This window comes from Synchiropus splendidus, chromosome 1, assembly GCF_027744825.2.
Source record: "Synchiropus splendidus isolate RoL2022-P1 chromosome 1, RoL_Sspl_1.0, whole genome shotgun sequence".
NCBI classification, from domain to species: domain Eukaryota; kingdom Metazoa; phylum Chordata; class Actinopteri; order Syngnathiformes; family Callionymidae; genus Synchiropus; species Synchiropus splendidus.
Genome location: NC_071334.1, coordinates 44,151,689 through 44,178,050, shown reverse-complemented (window position 1 = coordinate 44,178,050; position 26,362 = coordinate 44,151,689). Strand labels below are relative to the sequence as shown.

Below are 26,362 nucleotides of genomic sequence, written 5' to 3'. Positions count from 1 at the left end.
TTGTTTTAGGAGCTGAAGTGGCAGCAGTAAAGTGAACTACTCTTGAATTGAGTTCTCACCTGGTGGCTTTTTCACTCTTGCTTGAAGGCCTGTTTGAAAATACAGGAATTATGTTCACCTCTGTTTACATCCGCCATGAATTGAATTTTGTGCCTCCTGACTATTAGTCCACAGCAACAGTCAACACACCCGAGGAAGGTGTGTTACTCTTTTTAAAAATGACTTTTTGGGTTCGGGGCAAAGTTGGCGTAGCCATATGAGCTGATATGTTTGATAAACTACTTTCCACCTATTAAAAAAAGGACTGAACGGTTTATCAAGACTGGTTTCAAAGGACCAATTAAGATGTATTCCTTAGTTTGTACTTTTATTGCTTTAATATACAGTTTTATTTACCACACGCAGTCTAGGATGTCAATATAGTCTACTTTACAAAAAGGATGTATTGATAATTGTCCACACATAGCGGACACGGTCTCTTATGAACGTTCACTCCGGCTTTACAAAAGAAAGAGTTTGAAGAAAAGAAACTCCTTTGTTGTGGCTGAAACTGATGCTACTCTGCATTCATTGTTTTCCATGACCAAACTATCGACACTGCACTGATTTTCAGTGTGTCTCCAACATTTTGTGCCTATTTAGTTAAGTACACGGAGACAGGGATCATGGCAGCAGGTGAGCATTAATTTCTCTGCCTCGGAGCAAGACTGTGAGGCAGAGTATTGACTATTTTTTATGACTCAAAGCACACGGATTAAAAAAATGAGCAAAACATCTCTGTCTGCTAACATCCGACAAAACCAAAAAAAACAACAACAACAAAGAAAGAAAGTGAAATCTAAATTCAGCCAGTAAATATTTCGATCCAGCACGTTTTTGGTAGCCGTGCAGATAAGGTATCACAAGACGTGTCAACGATTTCCTTAAAATGTCTTCACTGTGTTTTAAGCATTTTTCCTGCCGTGAAAGTGCTGAAATATCTGAAGCAGCTGGGTCCAATTACAACACTGATAAAGAACCGAAGTGGTGAAATCAAAACAGAATCGGGTTCGAACAAGCTCCAGACCTGTTGATGTGTGTTCTGCTGATAATAGCAAGTCTTGAGCGATGAGGGTTTTTTCCCCTCCTCCCTTGTGTTTGGGAACACTGAAGGTGTGTCTGCTCATGTCTATGCATGATATCATTGCCGGGTAAGACAAGCAGTGACAGGAGACCAATGCAGTGTCTGTTATCTCCATATTAGGAAATTAAATTCTGCTCTTTTAAGAGACAAGGCAGATGATCACTGCCTTTGATCTTTTTACTGCAATGTGAAATACTGATAGAATCTGTGATTTCTGTTGCTGGGTTTGCTGATCATTTTTGTCTTTTAGATGACATTGTGTTGTGAAATTTTATTTGTCCTTCAAAATTTCCTCCAAAACAACAGAAAATGTAAACATTGAATTAAACAGAGAATTAATTTAATGCCTTATTTTGTCAACCAACATCAAAGGCAAAAGGGTTCAATTCTCCACTGACAATCTTTGACTTATCTATCAGCCTCAGCCTTGTAATTTTCCCAAAGGTACGCACTAACCACAGCGAGGTCACCTTGAAGAGGGAGGCAGCTGTCTCCCCTTGTCTTATTATAGACGTGTACATTCTGCTCAGCTCGTGTGTATATTTGTATTAACATCTACGTATGTGTTATAAATGGGGGAGGTGGAGTGTCCCGGTGCTCCCTGTTCTCACTATCACTTTCACAAATGGTTTTATTTCCTCTTTGTTGGCCCCTGCCGCAGCTCTTTAAAGCAGCACTTACCTTCCAGGCACAATGACAGCAGCCATGACTGACCAGGTGAGGCTCTGGAGCAGGTGTTGCTCTGACCCACAGGGGATTAGTCACTGGCACGTCAACGACTTGTCTGTATTAGTCATGATCAGTAAAATATTTCTTCGTCTGTCAGCTGTTGTTTGCTGGGAACACGGGGACAACTCACCTCCATTCCAGCTCCTCTTGCACTTTTTTGGTGCAAGCTGTAAAATTTTCTTCGATTACGCCCTCGACTTCAATGCCACCAGCATCTTGATCTTTAGAATATTCATGTGTGTCTCGGCACAAAATACTACTTCGGTGAATGGAATAATAGAATAATTTTAATTACTTGAGCTGAGTTCAGCTGAATCTCATGAAGTAATGTACGTGGGAAGACATAGTCTACTTACTCTGAGGCGACATCAAGACTAGTGTACAAACATTTCCCACACACCGAAGTACAATACCTGAGAGCAGGTAGTCAAACTTCGTCATGCAAGGGGCCAGAAGCGTGCGGTGGACAGATCCTATAGTTATTGACCAGTTTATAAGCGGCTCCCCTTTAACAGGGAATAAGAGTTGAAATGCTGCCTTTTCCATTCCATCTGCATCAATTCTTCAGAAAGGTTTTGAGGATATTAAGAAAACTTATATCAGTATTCACTTTCATTTTGAATCAACTTCTTGTGTTTAAAGTTCTTGGGGGCCTGGTGAAACAAGTTACTGGGCCAGATTTAGCCCCTGGGCCTCGACTTGGACCATCTGAAGTTTCCATCACAGCTTTATCTCCTTGGGAAACACTGACATTTTTGCACCATTACAGTGACTCAAAGTAGCTTATTAAAACTTTTATGTTGTTCCAAACGCCGCATGTCTCCATTTAACAGGTATCATGTGTTTGATCTATTGCTTTTGGCTACCCTTTAATGTCAAGTTTTCATGTTGACACCCACCCTTCCTGTCAGGCTGGCCAAAGGTGACACATTTCCATGGGATCTGTTTGCTCTTCTGATCTTGTGCTCCGAAGCTCGCAGGCACAGTGACAGATTCCTCACAGCACATCACGTTGATAATCCTGTTCCTGTTATTGCCAACCTGTTTCTTCTGAACCAAAATTTGTATCCATATGAAGTTTCATGGTTTTGGCTCATTATCGACTGTTTGATTTGCATGCGTGATGGTCGGGATTTAGTGTTTATCTCCAACCATGAAGTAGCAGAGCGTGTTATGACGCCAACTGAACATTATTGTTGCCTATCTTTAGGAATTTACGCTAGTGTGCCTCAGGGTTTTATTCATCTACTTGCAGCCTGTCTCAGTTTGGGATATGTTGTTGGCTGCAGGTTCATTGAAAGGTCACTGAGATTTTGGGTTCAAAGTGCAGCTGCAGGGGAATGTTCAGAAAAAACGCCAAAAAGGGGAAAATGACTTTTTGAATATGTGTCAGTTTCCAAACTGCCACATCATATGTTGAGTTGATTGCGCGGAAGCTCCCAGCAGACACTCCTGTTTCAGGGTTAGTGACTCAGGCTTCTGCTCGTAATGCTCATAACCCCCACCCTCCCTCCCGCCTTGTTAGAAGGATAGAGCTTTGGAAAGCTGGTCCAGAAATGTAAACTGAAGAAGTCCATGTGTATCTTCATGTGACCATCATGGTTTGGTCCTTCTAATGCAACGGTCAGGTTCCAAAACGCATCTAAGTGGCTTGTTTTATAGACTATACTGCCTGAAGCTATATAGTCCATAAAACAATGTTATGTTTTCAGCCTGCTTGCTGAAACAAAAGCCACACGATTTATTGATATTTTTGTGGCTTAGTCTCACACACTTTTGATTTTAACTCTCCAAATAAATTTCTCCCAAAAGAAAACTCTTCTCTGCTCCCTTAAAAACAACCTTGCAAGGTCCCCATGTTGCACCTCTGCGCTGAATGTTTCACTTGGAGTTGACAGCCTAAACAGACGTAGCTCAACAGCCAAGGCATAGATTTAGTGGGTCTGTTACGGAGTCTGTAAAATTTGTGAAAGACTAATTCAAGCATGGACAACATATCATTCAAGTTCAACGACCTGGAACTTGTTTATAGCGGGTCTTTGCCTTCGCCAGGAGTGTGATCCTGATCATAGGTGGGGAAAAGAGTTAGCTGGACGGTCACCTGAGAAGTGTATAACTCTGTTTGCGTTATCTGAAGTCCCGTTGGATTACTGTCATTTGATGGTCTTATTTTTTTATATAATCAGATAGATCACTCAAGCTTGTTTGGAGTGTATCCAAGCCTCTGCTTCATATGTGTTATGTACTGTGAGCTATTTTCCATTGAGGAGATGATGAGAGGTGGTTATTTTATTTATGATTGTTATTTTTTTTAAGTTTGTTTGGTAGCTGAAGACCTGGGCAAAGGGTGGTGCTCAGGTCACATGTGGCACTCTAGCAGTATTTATCTCGTCCCTTATATATATATATATATATATATATATATATATATATATATATATATATATATATATATATATATACTGTGTCCTGTTTCTTTTTAAAAAATCCAATATTTACAACAAACAATTATATTCAATAAAGAGTACGCACTTTTATTAATTATTATAGCACCTCAACACAGTGCTGATGTATAATGTGGCCGCACTGGAAATGCAATTTCCCACCCTTGCAGAAACATGAGAGCTGAGCCGTCGACTTCTAACCATCAGACATACGAGGTGGTTATTAGTTGTTATTAGTTATTAGTTGGAGTCGCTGCTTGTTGACCCACCTACATTGGATCAAGATCAAATTGGCTTTAGTCACCTAGGAGAGAAGAGACTGCCCTTAAAGATGAATTTGATCAGGAAGTGTTGGTACAATATTAGAGCAAATCTTAGTCATTTTTGGGGAGAGATATGTTTTCAATTTGGCTGAGTCATTTATTTATAAGAGTTATTTTTCTCTTCAGGTTCATCATGAGCAGCAGCTACAGCGTCTCCCTGGCTGGTCCTGCTCCATGGGGCTTTAGACTACAAGGAGGGAAGGACTTTTGTCTCCCCCTTACCATATCACGGGTAAGTTGGTCTCCCGTGAACGTTGACACGTTCCCTCCTATGACAGCGACCTCTGAGGCATGCTGCACCTCTCTATGTTCTTCCCTTGCTCCATGGCCAGTGTGTTCTCACGTTTGTCTTCAGCTTTGACACGTTTGAGACAAACAATTCAGCACCTTTGTAACTCCTCTCGTGTCATGGCTGTCAGCCATTGTCACAACACACTTATATAACCAACTACAACTGTTGTGTTGAGTAAAAAAATAACTTCCTTGTCGCTAGGAGGACGTTTAAGTCAAGAGATGTTGACGGCTGCTGTCATTTAGTTGGTCACATGAGAAAGCCTCAAACTTGATCTCGCTGAAGTTGGTCTGGAAGTGAGATGCACGAGCATCGACTGCTGCCGTGGAAGTCTCAAAACAACTTGAGGGTCGGTCTGTCAGAAGCATTAGAGATCTGTGGTGGCTCTGTAATAACTATTCAGGACTTGAGGTGGAAGGAAAGTGATATCTGACTAGGTTCTGCTGCGTTGACAGAAACGCCGCTACATTCCTAGAGGCATAATAAGCTTTTGGATATTCACGACAGTACTGTTTTCCCTCAACCTACAATCATCCGCACTTCACCAAAAATTGATTAACCCTAGTGTGGATACCACAAAATAATCGGCGTCTGAAGTGTCTCATTTATTTTGTAGCACCGCTGGTTCGTGTCTCGACCACAAGTCCGGCCGCGGCAGGATAATGAGTCTTGTTCCATTCTCCTGTTATGAAACCAAAACCTCCATGTCATGACAAAGGTCAATTACAGTTTATTTGTCTTGGCCGGATCACTTTAGAGTGTTTGATGTGCAGGAGTGGGTCCTCGCGTACGGATATCACACCATCTGTGTTTGGCTCTGCTTTGGAGGACAGAGAAGGGGACATGCTGTAGCTGCCGCTATGATAAATCCCACGCCAGCCTGTTTGATGGGGCTTCTTGTGGACTGAAAATTTATGGTTACTGTGGAATTCAAGCCAGCAACTCTTCTGATTTACAACACACATAGAATCAAATTATTCTGGACATGATTTGTATACACACTACAAAACCTTTAAAAGTTGTTTCTGGTGCAAGCTTGAGCGAATCCTGAACCCTGTGGTGTGAGTTCTGTCTGGGCACGATATGTACTATATGTTTGCCCCATTGGATAAACCACACAACCCTAGCATACCAAAATCACAGCCAGAAAATGAAACAGAACTCTACTTTAAAGACTGTATTGGTCTTCAAAATTTGTGTTCCACAACTGAAAGTATAAGAACCTTTTGTTGGTCAATAGAGCTTTTTATGGTCTCAGTCCTGCTATTTTGGCAGTTTGCTTTTACCACATTGACAATTTTAGACCATTGTCAAGTCCTGGCCTCTTAATTATCTCTAGGGTAAAAACAACAAAATAACAGAGAAACCTCATAAAGCTAGTACGGCGTTTGTCTTTGTGCCTATGTGGACCTGAGTGCCGCAGAGTGTTTAAAAAACTTTTTTGTAAGCAAGTGTTAGTCTCTCTGTTTTGCATAAACTCTTTTTTTAAATTTATTAATATGTTTTATATTTTAATATATTTATGTAATATATTTTCCAAAGTATTACTGGAACTGCGACTTAAATATATGAAAATATTCAAATGTTGTCTCAGACTAACCAGCATGATCAAGAAGTAAACATTACACTAGGTTCATGATGCGACCCAGTAATCTTGTCTCTGTCTCACCCCTGTTCGAGGAAGTTGATCTCTCATCCAGAAGTGTTGCTTAAACACACGTGATTAAGCTTCACATCAACGGAAAACATGCATCATAGAAGTTCTCACAATTTTTATGTTTTTGGTGTTTTAAAATGGAAAATCCAGGGAGAAACATCATCATAACAACATGATATAATAACAAAAGCAAACATTACTGCGACCTGGCGAACCAAAGTTTAAGTGCAATAACAGTCAAACATTCCCCCTTTGCTTCCGTGTTTGTCAGTCCACTCGCTTCTTGGCTATGTTCTGTTCCATGTTACATTTGGAACGATGAATGCAAATGACTTTACGTGGTGTTACTGCTTTATGCTATGTATTTTGGAAAATAAACTCCCCCTGAAAATGTGACTTGTAGAATGTTTTTCGTGAGGCATTTTTTGGCGCATAATTCTAAAATTTGTTATTGTTAAATTATTATTGAAGTCTGAAATCTTTTCTCTATATTGTGCTCATAAACTCTCTATTGTCCCCACTCGGGTTTGCGCAGCTAAAGACACGATCTGGGGCCATGAATGGTGTGGCTTTTTATACAGTCGGTCTCAGTGTAGCACATCCCCTTGTCTCTCAAATATATGTGGCGTGATTGTCCATGTGTCAGTGTATTATATTTGCCATGTTCTGCTGTCTCTTTTCATTTATCAGTGTCAAGGTCTTAGAGTTCAAAACTGTATGTGAATTGCTACAAACATTTTTATCCATTCACAATTGGTGGGGGAAAATAAAGGTGAATTCTAACGACCTTCTTGGTCAACTGGTCAATTTTCATGAATAGCAAAAGCTCACTTGTGTAGACAAATAAATAGGCTCTGCTTTGTAGCGTGAGTGTTGCCCCGATCAGGAACCAGATCCTGAATCATGAACAAGGACACCACAGTGCAGAAGTGACAGCAGCGATGGAGGCTGTTAGCAGGACCTTATCCACAAAACCAGGCCTGTTGCTGGAATGGGTGGCTGTAACTGAGGGGATAATGAAACAGGACCACGCTGCTGTCTTCAGGCTCCCTGCATTCGTAAATAAATACAATCATGGTTTGAATTGCTAAACTTTTCCTGCCCAACTCTTTAAAGCACAACTACCTCAGAGCAAGAACAAATCCAAACAGGGTGCTTTTCCTTCTGGTTAGGAATGAGACATAAATCAAGATGATCACACAAACCTGGCTGGAAGCCTTAAAGGGCTCACGTCTGACATAAGATATTTAGGTTACGGCTGATCTAAGATTAGGCTTTCAGCTCAGAAAGACTCAACAAGAGACGCCTTTTCCCCAGCTCTTCAGATACATGACATCGGATCCAGCTGCGGGTCAAACCGCTGGGATGGAGCAAACCAATAAAGCGACAGATTCATGAGCTGTGAGACCGGTGTCGTGTTAGAAATGCTGCGGGTCATCGATGACTCAATTCAGGTGTCTGACTGGAGGAATTTCACACTTTCTGTGGTCACTAGAAGTTACCAGCTGCCATAAAGTTCGTCTGCTTCACTTCCCTTTGAAGAAATCTGTGAAGTGGTCTTCAACTGTGAGTGTCTGTCTGCCACTTTTATGAAGTTGGCTGTACTAAACTAATCGTATAGATCATGGCTGGTGAACTTATGGCCTGGCTGCTAAACCAAATTAAATCTTAATAAAGTGGCGGATGAAGATGAAGGTGTATAAACTAAGCTGAGGAACAGGCGCATTATTAATGTCAATAAATATACGTAAATTACCAAAAATGGAAGGAAAAAAAATGCTAATTTGATGGAATGTTTGTGGGGTGGGTGGGGCTGAAGAATATTTATTGGAGTTTATAGTAATGTTCTACCCTGAAAGGTGGAGTTCTGTTTCGTGGGTAGGCTTTTAGCTAGTCTAAACTGCAAAACATGAAAAAAATGGACGCCCTGCAGCACTCAAAACCGGACGCACCGTTTCCTCAGCATGACGCCCTAAATCTATTTTTAGTGCCTGTATAATGCCCAACTCGTAGTGTCATCTCACTGGTTTACATGAAATTGTGTTACCACACAGTAATTTCGCTGAATATAATCCAAATTTGCAGATTCTCAAACCTTTCGTAACTGTATTTTGGCCGTTGCCTTATTTCTTTACCGACACACGCTGCTATTGGTGGGATGTCTGACGCTGATGACAGGAGGAAACCGCAGATAAGTTCCAAACTTTAAACAATCGTTCACAAAACTAACTCATTGCTTTCTAATCGGAGGAATATTTGGCGCCCGCCTCCCCGCATCCCAGCGGCATGTGGACGAACACACAGCCCTTTCAGAATGAGAGCAAAATAGCTTCATTAACAGGCATCAAAATTCAAGTAGATTTAATCAATCACATTATAAAAATGTTTTGAAGCTGAATGAATCAGGGTCAGCCAAGTAAAACAATTGCCCAGGGGACCCAGGAAGTGTTACTGTGGCAACACTCACTGAGTTCATGTCTGTTAACGTTTGTTATTTGACTCAGATGCTTGTTTATTTGTTGTTTATCAAGTTATTTTGGTACAAATAGACAGCTGTGTTTTTTACAAAGCAACTTGTTAGTTGTTGGTCATTGACATGGTGTGTCGGGAGGGGGTGGATTAAGGGCGGGGTTAAGTCGGGGGCGGGGTTTTGGACAGTTTCCAAATCCTGTTCGGGGGCCGCTATGCTACTACAGGAACGCCGATATAGTTAGATTCACATTTCCTGTTGAAAGTGTGCGAGTTGTAAACCGTTACATAAACATACATTTTGTTTGATCTGCAACTGCGTAAGTCTGTGGCCTCGTAACCCTTCATTTTCTGAAAACAGATTCATTTGAACACAAACCCATTTGCTGAATTGCCTCGGCTTGCTTGTCAAGAATGAGACGTTATATACTTCAGAATCGTATAACAAGAGACATACGAGACTAGATTATCATTTCATGGTCCGAGGGCTCGTTGCTAAGAAAAATAAATACGCTCTATCAGATTTCAAAAACCAGCTCTTTTTTTAGACACTAAATTGGGGCTATTAAGCCTTTAGGGTCTCTTATGAACCATGAAATGAGCCTGTGGCCAACAAATTTCTCTCCTGTGATGAGGGAACTGAGGTAATGGTTAAACTGTTGGCAGATGTTTCCTTATATGTGCCATTTACTCGCTTTACCGCTTACGAACACTGTGACCTCTTTGTGTGCCAATACCTCTTTTTTTCTTTCTTCGTAGCTTTTCTATTGTCACTTGTTGTTGTTTGGTTGCTCTGTTGCTCAGTCTTACAATTTTCATTTATTGGTAATGACTGGTGTATTTAGTGATCAGCTCATATGTTCCATTTCTGTTCATACTGCTGAGAGGTGAAATTGATTTTAATTCCATTGTTTTTATTTTGGAATTGTTCATTCTAATGTGTAGTTTCATTAAAAAGCCATATTTGTAAGTGAGGCGATTTTGCATATTGCAAAGGCACCGCTTTGATCATTAAAAAAATCAGGTAGTTTGATAGATAAACTACACTGAGTTTACAGAACCCTTTGTTAATATGAAGCCAGAAACAAATTAAAAAGGGGTAGGTCTCCATGGCATCAGTAAAACACTTCAAGCAGCCCTAATTTTGGTTGCAAAGCTCGAGAACACAAAAGATCCATAACTATTATTTTCCACTTTTCCCTCCGCCTTTCAGTAATTAATAAAAGCTGAAATAACTCTGGTGAATATCCTTGGATTCACAATGTTATGCTTTCTCTCACTCCCTTGCTGGTTATTAACCTTATCTTGGAGTGACTGGAGAACCTAAAGATGTGTCAAGTTACATTTGCGGACGAGCAGTTGTCTGCCATGTGTGTTTGATCCGAGCGTGATGAGTCTGGTTTCTCGCGGTGAACTGGAAGCATCTGTTTCCAATCGAGCTGAATCCTCACGGCAGCGGAATAAAAATCTGTCTTTTGATTTTGATCTTCATCACTCACACGGTTCTCTTCTGAAGCATCTTTATTTTCACGCTTATATCAACAGTTTATCTGGTGGTCTGTGTGCATTGGGGAGATGAGTGACGTGGGAATGTGAAGGCAGGAAGAGCACATCACCACAACACTTGGATACTGATGCAACGATAGAGGGTATTAAGTATACTGCCCACTTCAATCAATGGTATTTTAAAAAGTATGTAGTTTCCAGTTAGACTTCAGGAATTTGTTCAGATAAAGTCAGATGAATGTGACACTAAAAGGAGATGTAGTAAAGAGCTGTAACTTCTAGACAATTTTATTAAAATAATAAAAAAAAAAATCAGAAAATCTAATTTTGGGCAGTGCTTGGAAAGAAAATGTATGAAAAAGTGTTTAAATAAACAGTATTCTAATTTGAAACACAAAAGTGTATCTACAATTAAAACTAGTGATTGAAATGTTTTTATGAAAAATGATAAAACTGGATTTATTGATGATATTAAATCATTAAACAATAAAAAGTAATTTCCTGTATAATAAATATTTTACTCTTCTTGCTAATAGTGCTGAAAGAAATATCTTTGGACGATAGGTTTTTGTTTTTTGCGATGAGGTCATTGAGACAAAACATTAATATTCAATAATAATAACAATAATAAATAAATAAAATGAATATTAAATCACTAACTTGGCAACAAATAGAGCAGTGAAAATGCAAATTATCATATTCAGAAAAGGTACCAGGCTGCTGTATCTGTGTATCTTGTCAAGTGTTTCACAATTTCATTTCTAAAATAGAAAGAATTGCTAAGCTACTTGCTTCCTTTATGTCATTTCTTCAGGGGGTGAATTTTAACTAGATTCCACATGACTCTGACCAGGCCCATTTTCGGGTGAGCTCAGGGGCAGAGAGGACCATGAATGGAGGTTTAGACCAGTGCTGGCACTTGGCTCGGCGCCTCCAGTCTATTCATGTTATCTGCCTCAGCAGTTCAGCCTGGTTTGTTTCTGAAGTGACTAAACAGCGTTGGGTATTCTGTGCAGAGCCACTACCCCTTTGTGTCGCTTTGTTTGGGTTGCCATAGTGATTTGAATGAGGACTTCGATCAAGGTCTGGTAGACATCTTGTTGTTCTTTAGCCATTTGATTGATGTAATAAAAGGCCCGGGTCAGAGCACAACAACCGGAGCCTTACCTCTGCTTCATGCCTTAATTGGGATGTTTGGCTTTCCTGCCCAGTTTTCTCCCTGAGAGTCTTTGCGAGGTGTTGGTAGCCTGTGACAGTACTCCCCAGTGATGGCGCCAGCTAAACCAGGATGTGCGCCGTCCCGGCCGCTGATCTCTCACAGGATTAATGCCCAACAACAATTTCATTGAGGCGAAGCTTAGCAGCTGCTTCGCACAGTCGGGCTGCCTGAAAGGGATTATTATGGGCTGAGACTGAAAAGAAGAGACCTTTCAGAATCAGTTTTGTGACTCGGGGAGGCAATTGGATCTGAAAGAGCTAGACTCATTAACTAATTAGTGCCAAAGCTGGTTTGGCAACTGGTGCCAGCCTCGTCCTGCAAAAAGCCAACTTCCATATGTGAGCACACGACTGGATTAAACTCTTCATTTGGATCCAAATTGAATTCCACCACAATCTTTGCCTTAAACAGCTTCCTGCCTGTCTAACTGTATTAGTTCATTGTCACACCTTTATAGACAGAGTCATAGTGAGAGTCGTGTCCATGTACGGTCTTAGTCACAAAGAACACTTCCTGACATATGACTACATTATGACTGAAAGCGTTTTATTCTAACAGGAAGTTACTCACACACACGGTAACAAGACTAGTCGGCTAGAGACACAATGACTACTGAATTGTGGTGCTCATATGACAATAAGTGTCTGACGCTGGGGTGGAATGAAAGTTGTACAGGCTGATGGCTGTTATTAAAAACAATTAAATCCATAATATCCCAGTTGTTATTCGCAACAGCAGGCTTTATCACATAACTATGTCCTCGATTCTCACTGTACAACAACTCACTTAATTTCACTGCTGAAACTTAAGATGATACTTCTTGACAGGTATAGAATGTCTGACTGACGTGTTGTCTCAGCATTCACCATGAAACTCAACATTTAAATGCCCGAGATTGTTCTCCATCCATCCATTAGAGCTGACCCACCCCACACGAGCACCAACTCCACTACAAAGACCTGGTGTGCAGAGGCGGCGTAGAACAGCCAAAAGCATAGCATATTTTTTTAACCAAATGAGTAATAAGATATGAGAAGGCATGAGTTTTTGTTATGCTAGCTATCAGCTAGTATAATCACTGTGCTATAGCTATTTTAAAGGATTCCCTAGCACATACAATGGAAAAGGGTGTGGAGACACCCCATGCATTCTACTGTGTGCTAATGGCAGGATTACTAAATGTTAATTTGATGATCTGATGGTTTATTTTGGTTCATCAATCTTGAATACATTCACTGCTATTTATTGATTTTAATGCCATGTTGAGAACTGACACATTGCAACTGTCAAGAATTGAATTTTGTTGTTTTTTTTTGGAATCAATAAACCAAAAATGCAATTGTGTCTGTATAATGCAGCCACAACCTTTGAAACACAATAAAACATTTCTCCACAATTCATGATAATACTTAGAAATAAATATCAAGGGTGTCCGAAAACTTTTTCCACTGCTGTTGTCACGATGTCAAGGACGTGGGAATGGGACCCAAGCGCAGTGGTGAAAGTCACAGTGAGGCAGGAGTGAGTCAGAAATAATATTTTAATAATTAACAAACAACAAAAAAAACAGAAAGCGTCACCGAACCGGGAGAAACAAAGCAAAGTCTAAATCACTAAAGTCTAAGTCACTAAACTAGCAGAAGTCCATAAACACGAATAAGAGTCCAACGGAAAGCGTCACCGAACCAGGAGAAAACTAACTTAAAGGGAAACACAGGGAACTAGAGAAGACGAAAGCACAATGAACCGAGAGTCAATCACAAAAGAAACCAAGAAACGCACGGAAACAGGAAGAAACAAAACTGTAACTCAGGCACCAGGGTTTAAGAAAGTAATCAAAATAAGCTAGCTAGCGCACAGAATGAGAGACCGAACGACAGAGAGCCAATTTACCGCAGGGAACAAGAGGAGTAGCGTCACCGAACCGGGAGAAACAAACGACCTCAAATCTCAGGAACTAGAGGAGAAATCACAGGGAACAATAGGAGTCGATCTGGCACATGTTGCTGGAGTCCAGGTGCTCTTGTCCTCAGGTGATCAGGGGTTGATTGACTCCAGCCGTGTGCCACAGGAACAGGAAGAACGGGGGGAGAAAACAAAACAGGACTCAAGGGACAAAATAAAAGCAGAATCATGACAACTGTAGTACAACTCACCGCTTTATGTTTTCATATAGTTTTGGGAAAGCGTTTTAGGCCAATAAAAAATGTTCTTTGAACATCAAAGACAGAAATTACAAATAGTGGCCGATGCTATTGAGAGCTATCAGAGTGAAATTTATAGGGGAAATTTAGGAAATTTACATAAAAAAAAAAAAAAAACACTCTCTCCTTATATTCAAAAAGTTACTCCGGTATCGTAGCAATTTGTTATTATACTTGCCTTTGATGGCGTGTGATCTTACTCTGTAGCTGCACTCTGGCAGATACTGCTGAACATCTGGTGTAGCTTCCAGATGTGAATGGGTTGGAATCCAGCACTGCTGCTTGAGTGACAAATGAGAAATTGTTATTCATTTTCGTACTACAAGAATAAGTCTGAATTTCAGGTTGTCAAATGAAAGAACAAATGAAAGGGAAAACCAGAATGTTGTGGCCTTTGGCGTTTCAATAAGTTGGAATACCTTCAAGTACATGCAAATATGCTCGTTTCAAATCTGAGAAAAAGAACAAATAATAGATACTCAGTTATATTGCATTGTCAATTGGAAACAATCGTCCGTGTGCTACTGAAACTGAACCTTGCTCACCAGTGTCTTACATGGCGCTGCCCACTCGCTGACCATACCAGCAAGGCTGAAAAGAGAGAGGAAGCGCTCCAGAAAAACAGTGGCATACCTCATCACTCACAGTGCTGCAGCTTAACTGACTGTGTCAACGGCGAGGACAGGCTTCTGCCACAGAGGTTTGAAATGGTTGTGGCACAGGTATTGACATATCAAGCTACATGTTCAATTAACCCTGAAATTCAGTGTTAACTGGTGCCAGTTAAGCAGAAATCCACGTTGAAACTCGCCTCAGTGTTGGTGAAGTTGGTCTCTCTGATGTTTATGAGTCCCCTTCTTGGTGGATGTTGAACAGACAGACTGCAGGCATATGGAAGCCATAAAGCTAATTAACCAAAATAAATCCTCTCCGAACTTCATACTGTTTTAACAGTTAACTGAAGTGCCAGCCCGCCGGAGCGCTCTTTTTCTTTTTGAGACACAAGCACACTGGTAAATCGCCTCACTTTCACAACAATTTGATTATGATTTGGAGGTTTAAATGCCATTCGATTTATGATGCAACACAAAACTAAAAGTTCTCATTGTCAGCCAATCATGGAGCGGCGTGCCTCACATCATGGTCTGTTCACTGCACCACCGGTCATTACCACAAACTTCACAGCAGTCAAGTCAGCCGCGTGTGGATGACCACACCACCTCACTTTACATCTGGACATGTAAACATGGACATGGATGCTAACACACTTGTTTGAAGGTGCTCACATGCTTCATGGTATCTAACTCAATAAAAAAAGTCCATTCTGAAATTTGTGTTTTTCATCAAGATTGAGCTGATGTAGATCTAAATGTGTAAACTGCAAAAATATCTGGTCCCAAATGGTTTTAAGCATTTAAATAGCACAGAAAAAAAGTGTCTTGTTCAAACATTGTGACAATTATTAATGTAAGTGTTCCATCATTGTACTTCTGGTGCATCATTGTAGTGTGCAAATTGTAAAAGTTCCGAGCAGATTTCTATGAAATTTTCCGAAAATGTTGATGACAAGACAAGGACCAGATGATAACATTTTGGTGGTGCTATGGACCACCATCTGAAACCAGTAGACTCTTGTGTTCCAGCGCAAGCACAACCGAGTTTCTTCCTCTGTCACCTCTGGGTCGTGTGACTGTGTTCTGCAATGCCATCTGTCCTTTGAAACTCATTTGAATTTGACATTTATTGATATATCAAATGATCAATTCTGCTTTTTATTTCTTTTTAAGGCTTAGCTGACTAAAAGAAACAAAACAAAATCTAAACGTATACGTAAACTATATGTATCAAGAGCTGGTCAATAAGGAAGAACGTGTTATTTAAATATGAAAAATGAAAATCAAATGGCTTCCACAGTAAGAGTGCAGTTCCTGCTACCAAATTAGATACCAGAAAGACACGATTTATTTATTTACTGTTAAAGCTGTTGAGTCTGCAGATCCTCCGGAGACGCTGAACTATGAAAATAATCTCCTTTGTTGATTCATATTTCGGAGCTGCTGGTTCCAGAATTCCTGCTGAGTTTGCTCTGTGTCCAAGTCAGAGACAATGATAGTGTTTGACTGTTGAATCCTTGATTTCATTTTTTTTTTTTTTAAAGCCTGCTCGCTTCTCTGCAGGCCACAGAACTTGATTGGGTTCACCGCAAACAAAACATGCTGTATGTTTGTGGAAAACCTTTTGCGGAATGTTCCTCGGGATTACCATATATAGTGGTGAGTTATATTGTCTGCTGGCAGCTCCCAATAAGGAGATGACAGCTTCACTGTTGTTCCCTTTTTAAACACAGAAACAAACATGCTGCCTGAGTTCTAGTGAGAGCTAGTTTAAAGTTAGATAATTGTCTACGGTGCTAAGGATTTTATTGGCAATAAAAGCAGCAGGACATAAAGCATGGACGCCAACTCTCACATGCTTGCGTAGTTACTCCCTGTACACTTGTAAGTAGCGCTCAATGTGACGGCACTGCAGGTTTCCCAGCCAGTGGAATGCTCGTAACACCCTTAGCGATGCATTCTCCACTTCCCGCCACTGATCTGACGCGATGGTGACACACAGCTCCGGAGAAATGTGTCACCACTCCCAGAGTTTGATCCGCTCTGTCCAGGATTTCCTCCTTCTTTTGCTCCCTTCTCCACATTCTTGTCCCTCACGTTGTTATTATGAAGATTAGCACATTCTTTGTGTTGCGCAGGTTTCAATTAAACACTTCAGGAAATGGCTGTGATAACAAAGAGGAATGTTATTGTTCTCTCCGTGGGTATCGGACTGTTTAATGGGTCAATAAGTATACGGTCTGGCAGCAGTGGCAACGACTTCCCTTCGATAAGTCCCTTCGAGCCATAGGCCTTTATAGGATTTGATAGTGCATGGACAGAGTGGTGGAGAGTGGGTTGTGAAGCAGGACACATGTTTGGGCACGACTGGATGAGAAAAAGAGGCATGAATGAGGACTCAAAATCTGCACGATTCCTGAGCCCTCACTAGAAGAGGGGGGAGGAGCTAGGTCATCATAGAGATGCTCAGAGGAGATCTTCATTGTATGTCTCTCTCTGAGATACACAAAAGTTTTCTCACACTCAAGTGAAACCAGTGATGTCATGCTGCATGGCTGGGCTGGTTCCGACTACGCAACCGCATGTTGAGTGAGATGAGTAAGTTGTGCAATCTCAGGTCACTGCGGCTCCTGTCTGTGAGTTATCGCAGCGTCAGGTGTTTGAATATGTCATGAAGAGTGCCTCACCTTGTTGGAGTCAATAAATGTCAGATGGAGTCTATAAAGTCTGCCCACGCTTGAAACTCAGCCAACTGCTGACAAAATAAAGGTTCATCCATCACCTTGCCTGTTGTGTTTCAACATGGATTTTGAAGAGGAAAATAGTTGATGTGCAGATTGTCATCTGACAAAAATGTCGTGCTTCGAGTGGCACAATTTTATGAGTTCACTGCTGGAAGAATTGTTCTACTTGTGTTTTCCTGGCAGCACATCTCCATAGAATTTGCAGGTCAACACTTTGTTTGTTACCAAAACCATATTATTGCGTTATAGCAACGCAAAATCTACCAGATTATTATTTAAAGCACCATTTAAATAAAGCAAAATATTGGCAGATCACTTTCTATGCCTGGATTTTAAAACCACCTTTGGAGAAAAGGAAGTAAATAAACTTTTTTTTTTTTTTTTTTTTTTTTTTGAGTGACATCTAGAATAACACCAAGGATGTGTTTGTTGAGCGGAAGCCTAGATTTCTACTAGGGCTGCAATGATGAGTTGACGTCATCGCTAAACGTCGACAACAAAATTTCGTCGACCTCAAAATCTGTCGATGTCATGTTGTTGTTGGTGTAAACACACGGGCCGCAGGATGGGCATCGAGAATTGGTTGTTATTGAGAAGCAGTGAAAAATCACCACATTCTCTGGAATCATTAAGATATGTTAATTTCTTTTCCTTTAATTGGTTCCTCACTGAGGTCCAACTCCAACTGGCCACCGTCGCTGCGGCGTTGACGGGTTATAGTGTTCGAAAGTGTGGATTCGTTTTGTTTGCGAAGATAACGCGTCTCAAGGATGAGCAAACCCCTTGGACACCATGGTGGAATGATGAAAGAGGGTTCCGTGTTTGGTCTGTGACGCCACTCACCCTCGAGCTAACAGCTAGCATGTGGGTTAGCACGGAGCTAACTTGTTGTAAAGATGTGTTGAAGTGTCCTCAGTCTCTCTCCTCCTCCTAATAATAACCAGAACTGTACTAGGGAGTTACACTGAACACATGGGCTTTAGAATATTATTCGAATGAGACCTTTTCATGTGGGTGGTGATCAGATAATTTCTATGAGATATATATGTGTATAGTGATGATTTTAAATTATTCTCAAGGACAGATGAAGACCTCTGTTTTAAAGAACTGGAGCTCTCTGTCCACTGTTTTGTGCTTCATGCGTCACAGGGTTAATACATGTTCCTGGATTATGTGTCATTATTTTAATATACTTGTTTAACAATGTATGGTGTCTGAGTATCACAGTGAGATGATTTAAGCAACTCTAGGTTAAACAGAAATTCAAAATAGGTCCAAACAAAGGTAATTGCAGTTAGTCGACTGGTCGAAAAAATAATCAATAGATTAGTCGACAACGAAAATAATCATTAGTTGCAGCCCTGATTTCTACATTCATTATTTCTGCTTGACAAATAATTCCTGTTGAAATGAAGAGGAACGATTGAAATCTCAGCTACAACAGAAAGCGGGCTAATTTGGTTTCACCCTGTCTGTTTAAACAATGAGGCTTTGCTGGAGCAAACTGACTCCGACACAAGTAAGTATTCAGTCAACACAGTCTGCAGTGGTGTCTAATGACCTGGATCCCTATGTGTGTCTCGTTCCAGCTGACAGACGGAGGCAAGGCTGCCAAAGCCAAGATGAATGTTGGAGACATCATTCTGTCCATTAATGGCATCTCCACCGACAGTATGAATCATCTGGAGGCCCAGAATAAAATCAAAGCCTGCACTGGTCATCTCAGCCTCACTCTGCAGAGGTAAGTGGTGAACACAACTGTCGGCTCAACTAACTCATAAAATAAAGTAAAACTATCTGTGTGGCTGTTTAGAATGTCTCCATGGATGATCTAATTTGTGATAACAGCTCCCATGAAGACTCTTTTCACCCCAATTGAACATACAAATAGTGTCATAAAGGTTCATTTATGTGACATCATCTCCAACTAGCGGCGAACAACAAAGATATTAAAATAGAAAAAACTGTTCCAGTCATTAACTATCTTATTAATGCGTAGATGAGTAGTAAACGAGTTCCGTTATTTGGTGTCCAACTTTCAAAATAAACTGACATTTCACTTTGCAAAATAAAATCTGTAAAAAGAATGCTCTTGGTTTTGGTTTCAGTCCTGGTTTTCGCTCAAAGCGATCGCTAGAGTGGATAAAAGCTCCATTTTAGAATGTCCCTGAACACGCACAAATTGAAAGACCCGCAACATTCTGAAGTATTTAATAAATGTTCCCGAGCGTATCGAGTATATCCCAGAGTCTGCATAAGTCATCAGGTTTGGCTCCAGTTTTGGTCTCATGTCACATCACGTTGAGGTCCGGCTGCACCTCCTGTCAGGAAATAAGGAAGACCGAGGTATTTTTGGTCCCTTGTGAATATTAAACCTCAGCTGCAGCACTTCTGAAGGAAGCTCTCAAAGCCTTTTTGGGTCTTTAATAAATGCCTCGCAGAAGGATCTGAACAGTCGCATGCACGTACAGCAAAGAGCTTTAATAACATATTTAGACTATTTATGCCTTCGTTTCTTTTCAGCTCAATAATTACCTACTGATATTTGGCTTTGAAACTTTGCTTCATGCTCCAGCACATGCTTGTGATTCCCAGGAATTCATGTGCAGTAGCTGCTTCTGTGGCTCCTTGTTAGATGGGTCAGTTCTGCTCTTATTTGTCTGGATGCTGAAGAAAGCCTCAAAATACATTTCTGCGATATTTAGTCATCCACAACTGGATGGTGCATCTAATTCAGCCGCACTAAATGCCAAATATCAGAGTCTGTGTCCATTACTGGCAGTTCTTCAGGAGAGTCTAAATGAGTCTAATTTCAACTGTCTTTTAACTGTAGAAGGCAAACTCTAGCATAATTATTTATTTTTGCCGTACGTCACCAAATGCCTCAGTACATAAAGGACACTCTCATTGAAGCACAAAAATCCCCAATTTTCCACATTATTTTTTCTGTTTTGGAATTGATACACCTCTGTAGATTATCTAAAAACATTGTCCTGTCAGTGTCAACAGAAATGTTTAATTTAATTTTGAGCTTACTCTCTCGCGCGCCACATGAAACGACTCCACGGATTTCACGGGACGTTAGGTCTAAAAACAATATTTAAAACTCTGTCTGTTGGACGTCTCTTGATCAGGTTGTCAGCGCCCCAATTAGACTTTATTGAACTTTGTAATTTTTATTTATTAACATGTCTGCTTGAATAATATGTTTATGTTTAAGAAATAGATTGCGAAATACTGCACTTAACTAGTACTTCTTGTCATTATCAAAATTGTTTGCAAAATCAGGGCCAAAATAAATAAAATGCCTGTACAGTGGTACCTCAGTTCTCCACCACAGTCCGTTCCAGACGGCCGTTCGAGAAGCAAATTGTTCGGAATCTGAATCTATTTTTCCCATTACAATGAATGGAAAAAGAAATAATGCGTTACTAGCCTTAAAATAGGCTTTTGTAGGAGTGAATTTAGAGTGTCTGCTGCAGGTGCGCTGTTCCTCTATGTGTGTGGCCGCTGCATGTGGGAGGGGTTGCTGAGTGAGTGACGTCTCTCCAGAAGTGAAGAGGTGCCTGGTGCGTGTCCAGCTCTGAATGTGCGCTTCTGTGCAGTTTGGCTGTGACAAAGTCATAAACCAAGTAACGCTCTGTCCGAGACTCGCCTCGTCCCTGTCCCAGCTCCAGCCCACAACAGGACATCAAACCCTGGAGTGCGCGCTCCAGCCTCGGAGGTGTCGAGGAGCACCTCCCCTGTGACACTCTACCACCGTCCAATGCGGAGACAGGAAAGGTTTTACACCTCAGTATGAAGAAAAAACAGTCAGTAAATGTAGCTAACGGGACACGTCTGCATACAGAGGCTGCGTTATACTCATTTTTTCAGGATTTTTTTCAGGAGCGTTCGAGTTCTGAATTTTCGTTCGAAATCCCAAGCAAAAAAATCTCGAAATTTTTGTTTGAATTCCGGGACGTTCGAAAACCGAGGTACCACTGTATTTGTTCAGCGCTTTTCACCAGGAAAATTGCTGAACAAGTGCTGATAAATGACTGCTATTAAAACTCATAATTGCACAAATTAGAGCACTTCTTTAGCAGTTTATGGGATCATTTCATTTGTGAAGATGTTTCGTAAGAATGGCAAAACCATGGCTCTCATTTTTCTACGTGACAAGCATTTGTAGAAACACAACAATCAGAGGAAATACAGTGAAATAATTCATAATTAACAATAACATGGATCAACTCTCAGGAAGTGGTGTGACAGTTTTTACCCAGATGGGTGAGTGTGCAGCAGGAAGCAGATCAGCTTGTGTCTAATAAATCCTCTTCAGTGACTAAGCACACAAGGTAAACACAGAACATATTTTGGTCTCAAGTGTAATCCAGATTTGCCTCAGCGTTTGAGACAATGCCGTGAAATCAAAGTGCCAATTTTTTCCAAGCTGTAAAACATGTTGACAGCAAAACTGGGAGCCTGGTTTCCACATGCTGTCATCCCATTACCACATGAAAGAGGAACCGAAGTGTCCTTGCACTTAAATCGTGGGAAAAGGCTCCTAAAATAGCTTTGTCCCACAGCTGCATGTAATCGAATAAAACATCAAACATTTCTGCTCACAGTTCATGTGAGCTAAAACAAATAAGACCCTTCTGAACGACAGCAACACATTGCTAGAAATCGTGTCATTTGTTGGTAGTTCTGGCTGCGTCGTAATGGCTCAAACATGATCGGGAGTCAAGTGAGAGTCAGCTTGTAAGAGGGCCGAGTCGCAGCAGGTCGTCTCAATATCTCACTCACAATAATGTCATGTAAAATCAAGTATTTTTCATCATTTAAGTTGAAAAAAAGAGGATAGTCAACGACATGTCGTCTCTCTGTCTCCACCAGTTTGATTTACGACCCTCATTGTCTGTGATAAGACTGGCTGGGTTACAATAACATTCCATCCAATGATTAATGCGACAGCAGTTTATGTAACCGCTTGCTGTCATCGAGCTCCTCCAATAGGTAAATATGCATTTCAAAACAAGCAGTGGGTCAGCATCAACACAGTTCCCAGAGGCTTACACCATCAAGAGTCAGCATCACCATCTAATACAAACTTGTAGACATGTTAAAAAGCATAATTTCCTCACAATAATTTCTTCACTGTATTAATATGCATATGAGATCAATGATGAGATGACATCAATGATCGCATCACCATTGCTACATAGCTACACATTCCTGTTCACCCCAGAGTGATGGCCCCAACATCAACATGCCCCATGCTACATTGACAGAGCGTATTATGTGTCTAAAGTGAAAACAGCTTGTCAATATTTTTATGTCTGTTACCACAACAGTTCCTTTTTTTGGCAGTGATTGCAAGAACGTTCTGGGCTGGGGTTGTGGTGTAACATGTTGTAGTGCATCATCAGAGCTGGATTTGTTTACTCGCTGCCACAGATGTCCTGGAGAACTTTCCAAGAGTGACTTTCTTTGATTTCCAATGACTGCCACGAAAAGCGAGTGACCTGTAAATCAAAAGGGGCAGCACCTTGCGCTTCGGCTGTATTGCAGCAGCATATGTCTTGTGACTTACAGTCAAGATTTTCTCCAGATTTTCAGCAGCAACTATCTATTTAAACGTGATCAGTCAGCCCACTTTCACTCAAGTGAGGTCCACTTCTGAATCTGCCGGCAAGCACCAACAAAAACTCAGTTTTCGATACGTTTCTCAGCATGTAATGTAATCTCTCACCATTTTATTAATGTAATTCATAATCCTTTTGTAAACACCCACTATATGTCTTTAACAACTTTGCTACAACCATGTTTAGAAGCATGTTATTTGAAAAAACAAAGATTATATAATTGATCAAAACTGTTTTGGCTTCCTCTCTGTGGCCACGCCAGTCAGAGCTCAGCGATATGATGACAATTTGTTATTTGCTTGTTGCCAGGTGACGAGAAATGTGTTTTTGTTTGGCCGGAAATTTCCTGTGGTTTTGATAGTGGCCTCAGTCTTGATATCAGAACAAGGACGTGGAATCAAAAGAGGAACTTCTAGAGGCAGAGGCTTTCCTTTCTGCACCCTCAATGAATATATCTGCCGTCAGGTTTTTCTCTGCTTGTGAAGAAGCCACCATCTGGATGATTGCAAGGAACCATGTTTAGTCTGTTTTGTGTTTCAAGAAGCTCTGAGTTCACCATCCTGTTGGTTAAATTGAGAGTGGCATGTTTACTGAAACTGCCACTACTGTTCAGATCAGCTTTGTTTTCCATGTGTTCCAGTGGGAAGACAATTAAGAACATTCTTCCTCTCAGGAATATGAATAAGGCCCCTCTGTTTGCTTTTTACTACACTGAATTGGATTTTCTAATCTCTGTCACGATTTTATAGAGAAATAGGTTGGTAAGGTAAACAAAAGTAGATGAGACTTATATCATTAAATTGCTGTCTGTTAATAATATTTGATAATGTGTGTTCTTCCTGACTTAAATGTCTTTTATATAATAAATATTTCACATTATGTATTGTGTTTCCTGTTTAAGTGGGGCTCATAAAGACATTTATGGCCTTGATGTTTAGTTTGCTTTGTTGAAGCATGGTTGGTCGTAGTAACATCCAAGTGCCTTCACAGTATCAGAACAACAGGAGAAATTGGCAGTGCTTGTAGCATCACAGAGAATGTTCTGTCAGTTTTATTTAGGGGTTAAATGTGTTAATGTTTGTAAATCAGACATGTGTGTGCCTATGTTTGGGGCTGTACACGTCCACTGAACTGCAGTACTTTTTTTTTTTGGAGAATGAAGTTGTAGCAGTGGGAAGCTCTTGTGGAGCATATTGCCTTGACTGTCAAGTGCAACTGGCAAACCTGAAAATGGTTATTTTATAAATCTGAGAAGCAAGGATTGCATTATACCAAAAAAAAAAAAAAAAGAAGAAGAAAGACAAAACAAACATGAGGAAGTGCTCTAGAAATGCTGTCATGAAATGCACTGACCTCTCTAACTTCCCTCACAGTGCGACCTGATGTGATTGACATTTGAGGCTTGTTCAACCTAGGCTATTAGTCGCCTATGAGGTCATTGTTTACAGCTCACCACTAATACTAGTCCATTCAGGTGGTTCCCGATGTAGGTACCCATTTTTCCCGGCTTCACTTCTGCCAAAAACTGATGACTTCTGGAATGGGTTGTTGTACATGGCCCCTTATAGCAGGTCACTGTGAATGAAATGCTTATCCTTCTTAGGGAATTTAAATAGAAAATAACACGCAGTATGTGTAGAACAAAATGAACGGCTTCTCATGGCTTACCTAACCGCGAATTCCGTCTTTTTTTTTTTATGTGACACGCTGCGGAACATGTGCGTCAATTAAAGTGTGTTGGATGGGAAAGTTCACTTCCCACTGTCTGTATATCACACAATGGGAGTAAGGCTGTGATGGTGTAGCCTTGCCTCAAGAAATTTTCAGAAGCTGTGAAAATAATTAGCCTTACCCTCAGTTGGCCAGTCTTCTTCTTCTTTTCCTTTCGGCTTCTCCCTTCAGTGGTGGCCACAGCAGATCATCTTCCTCCATCTCACCCTGTTCTCTGCTTCCTCTTCTCTCAAACCTCATGTCCTCCTTCACCGCTCAATTCCCCAGTGCTTAGCAATATTCATTAGCAATCCTAAAACGTGGAACACATTTTGGTGCCACAGCCTTGTGGAATTATCCAGCTGTTTTTTGGGTTGTTATGTATTTTTTTCCGACAAATTGCCAGATTCTGAAGACTCTTTTGAAAGATTTCAGGTTCCAGATGATAATGCCACCAAAATGGAGTTCTCTGTCCCATTGTAAACCTTTTTTGAAAGTGTCATTTAATGTTGACGGACAGAAAAGTACATAACCTCCTTAGCGCTGGTAAACATAACAGTCAATTATTATCTAATATTCTTAGTTATGTGTTGCCAGATGATATTATTTTTTTGCTGTATTTGAGACCCATAAAAAGAGGTGTGTCGCTCACATTCTCACTGTCCTCCTTCTTGGGGATTTATATAAACACAAAAAGTATCCCAAGTTCTTGGCAGCAATAAATGCATTACACACAGACGTCACAGTCGCTCAAAAAAAAGTTTGGAAAAAGCAAGTTACAGCTACAACAGCAGCAAGATGATACTCTGGAATCTGGACCAGCGATTTCATCCTTTCAATTGGAAGCACCTCAACTTTTGCTTTCAGCCTCTTGAGTTTTCAGTGAAAAGCTGGACCTCTAATACGTCTAATCACCGCTGAGTGAAGAGAAACACGAGGCCTGACTGGAAGGACCACACTCGTTTCAGTTCAAATATAAGGCAACAGCTTTTCAAAAGCATGCTTTGCTGATCACTTTCATGTGTGAGGGTGTCTCCTGCTATAAACGTATAATGTAATCTTTTGATTAATAATCGTCAACCACCGGCTTTAGGCTAATCGTCAGCATCTGTTTGGTGCCCTCATGGAAACCTCGTCGCACAGGAGCCAGCAGTTGCTTGCACAAGGCGGCTGTGGGAAGTAGCCTTTGGAAAGTATGAAAATTGCTGTTTATTTATTGTCATTGAAATATGCAGCTCAGCGTAATGAAGCCGAGTTCCCCCGAGAGAAGTTGTGGCCGTCTGCACCTGGTTTTAAAACCTCAAAAATAATACCCATCAGCTCGGATCAGCCAGAACTAGATACAAGAACCCATGTCAAGTTTGTCAGTTTTCCATGGAGAGTGACCTTTTGCCGCTGTGGTTTTCAGGAGGGAATGAGGTTGTGTGGTTGGAAGAGACTGTCAATTCTTTGTGCCCGATGTTTAATATGAGAATCCATTAATCCAACCACATCTATTGCTGGATCACTGAATGACCACTGAAACAATCTTTTTGGAGATTTGCAAAATTTCGTTTCGTTTTAAATTACGTATCCCTCATGTTAAGGCAATGGAAATTTGTTATTTAAACTGGTGGGGTCTACAAACTTGCAGTTTGGGGCTTGACATTAATGCCCAAACTACCACTTTAAGTCATGTCATGTCACATGGATTTTCAA

At 40.7% G+C, this 26,362-nt stretch overlaps 1 protein-coding gene across 4 annotated transcripts in view; it reads left to right on the top strand.

The window, feature by feature from the left end:
* Nucleotides 1-26,362, top strand: part of pdlim5b (PDZ and LIM domain 5b) — a 43,113-nt gene that overhangs the window by 495 nt on the left and 16,256 nt on the right. For all 4 annotated transcript variants that reach the window (XM_053878145.1, XM_053878138.1, XM_053878137.1 and 1 more), the window contains exons 2-3: nt 4,746-4,851; nt 18,914-19,065. In XM_053878145.1, coding sequence (XP_053734120.1) covers nt 4,753-4,851; nt 18,914-19,065 — 251 coding nt within the window. In that variant the 5' untranslated portion in view covers nt 4,746-4,752. The remainder of the gene's footprint in view (nt 1-4,745; nt 4,852-18,913; nt 19,066-26,362) is intronic.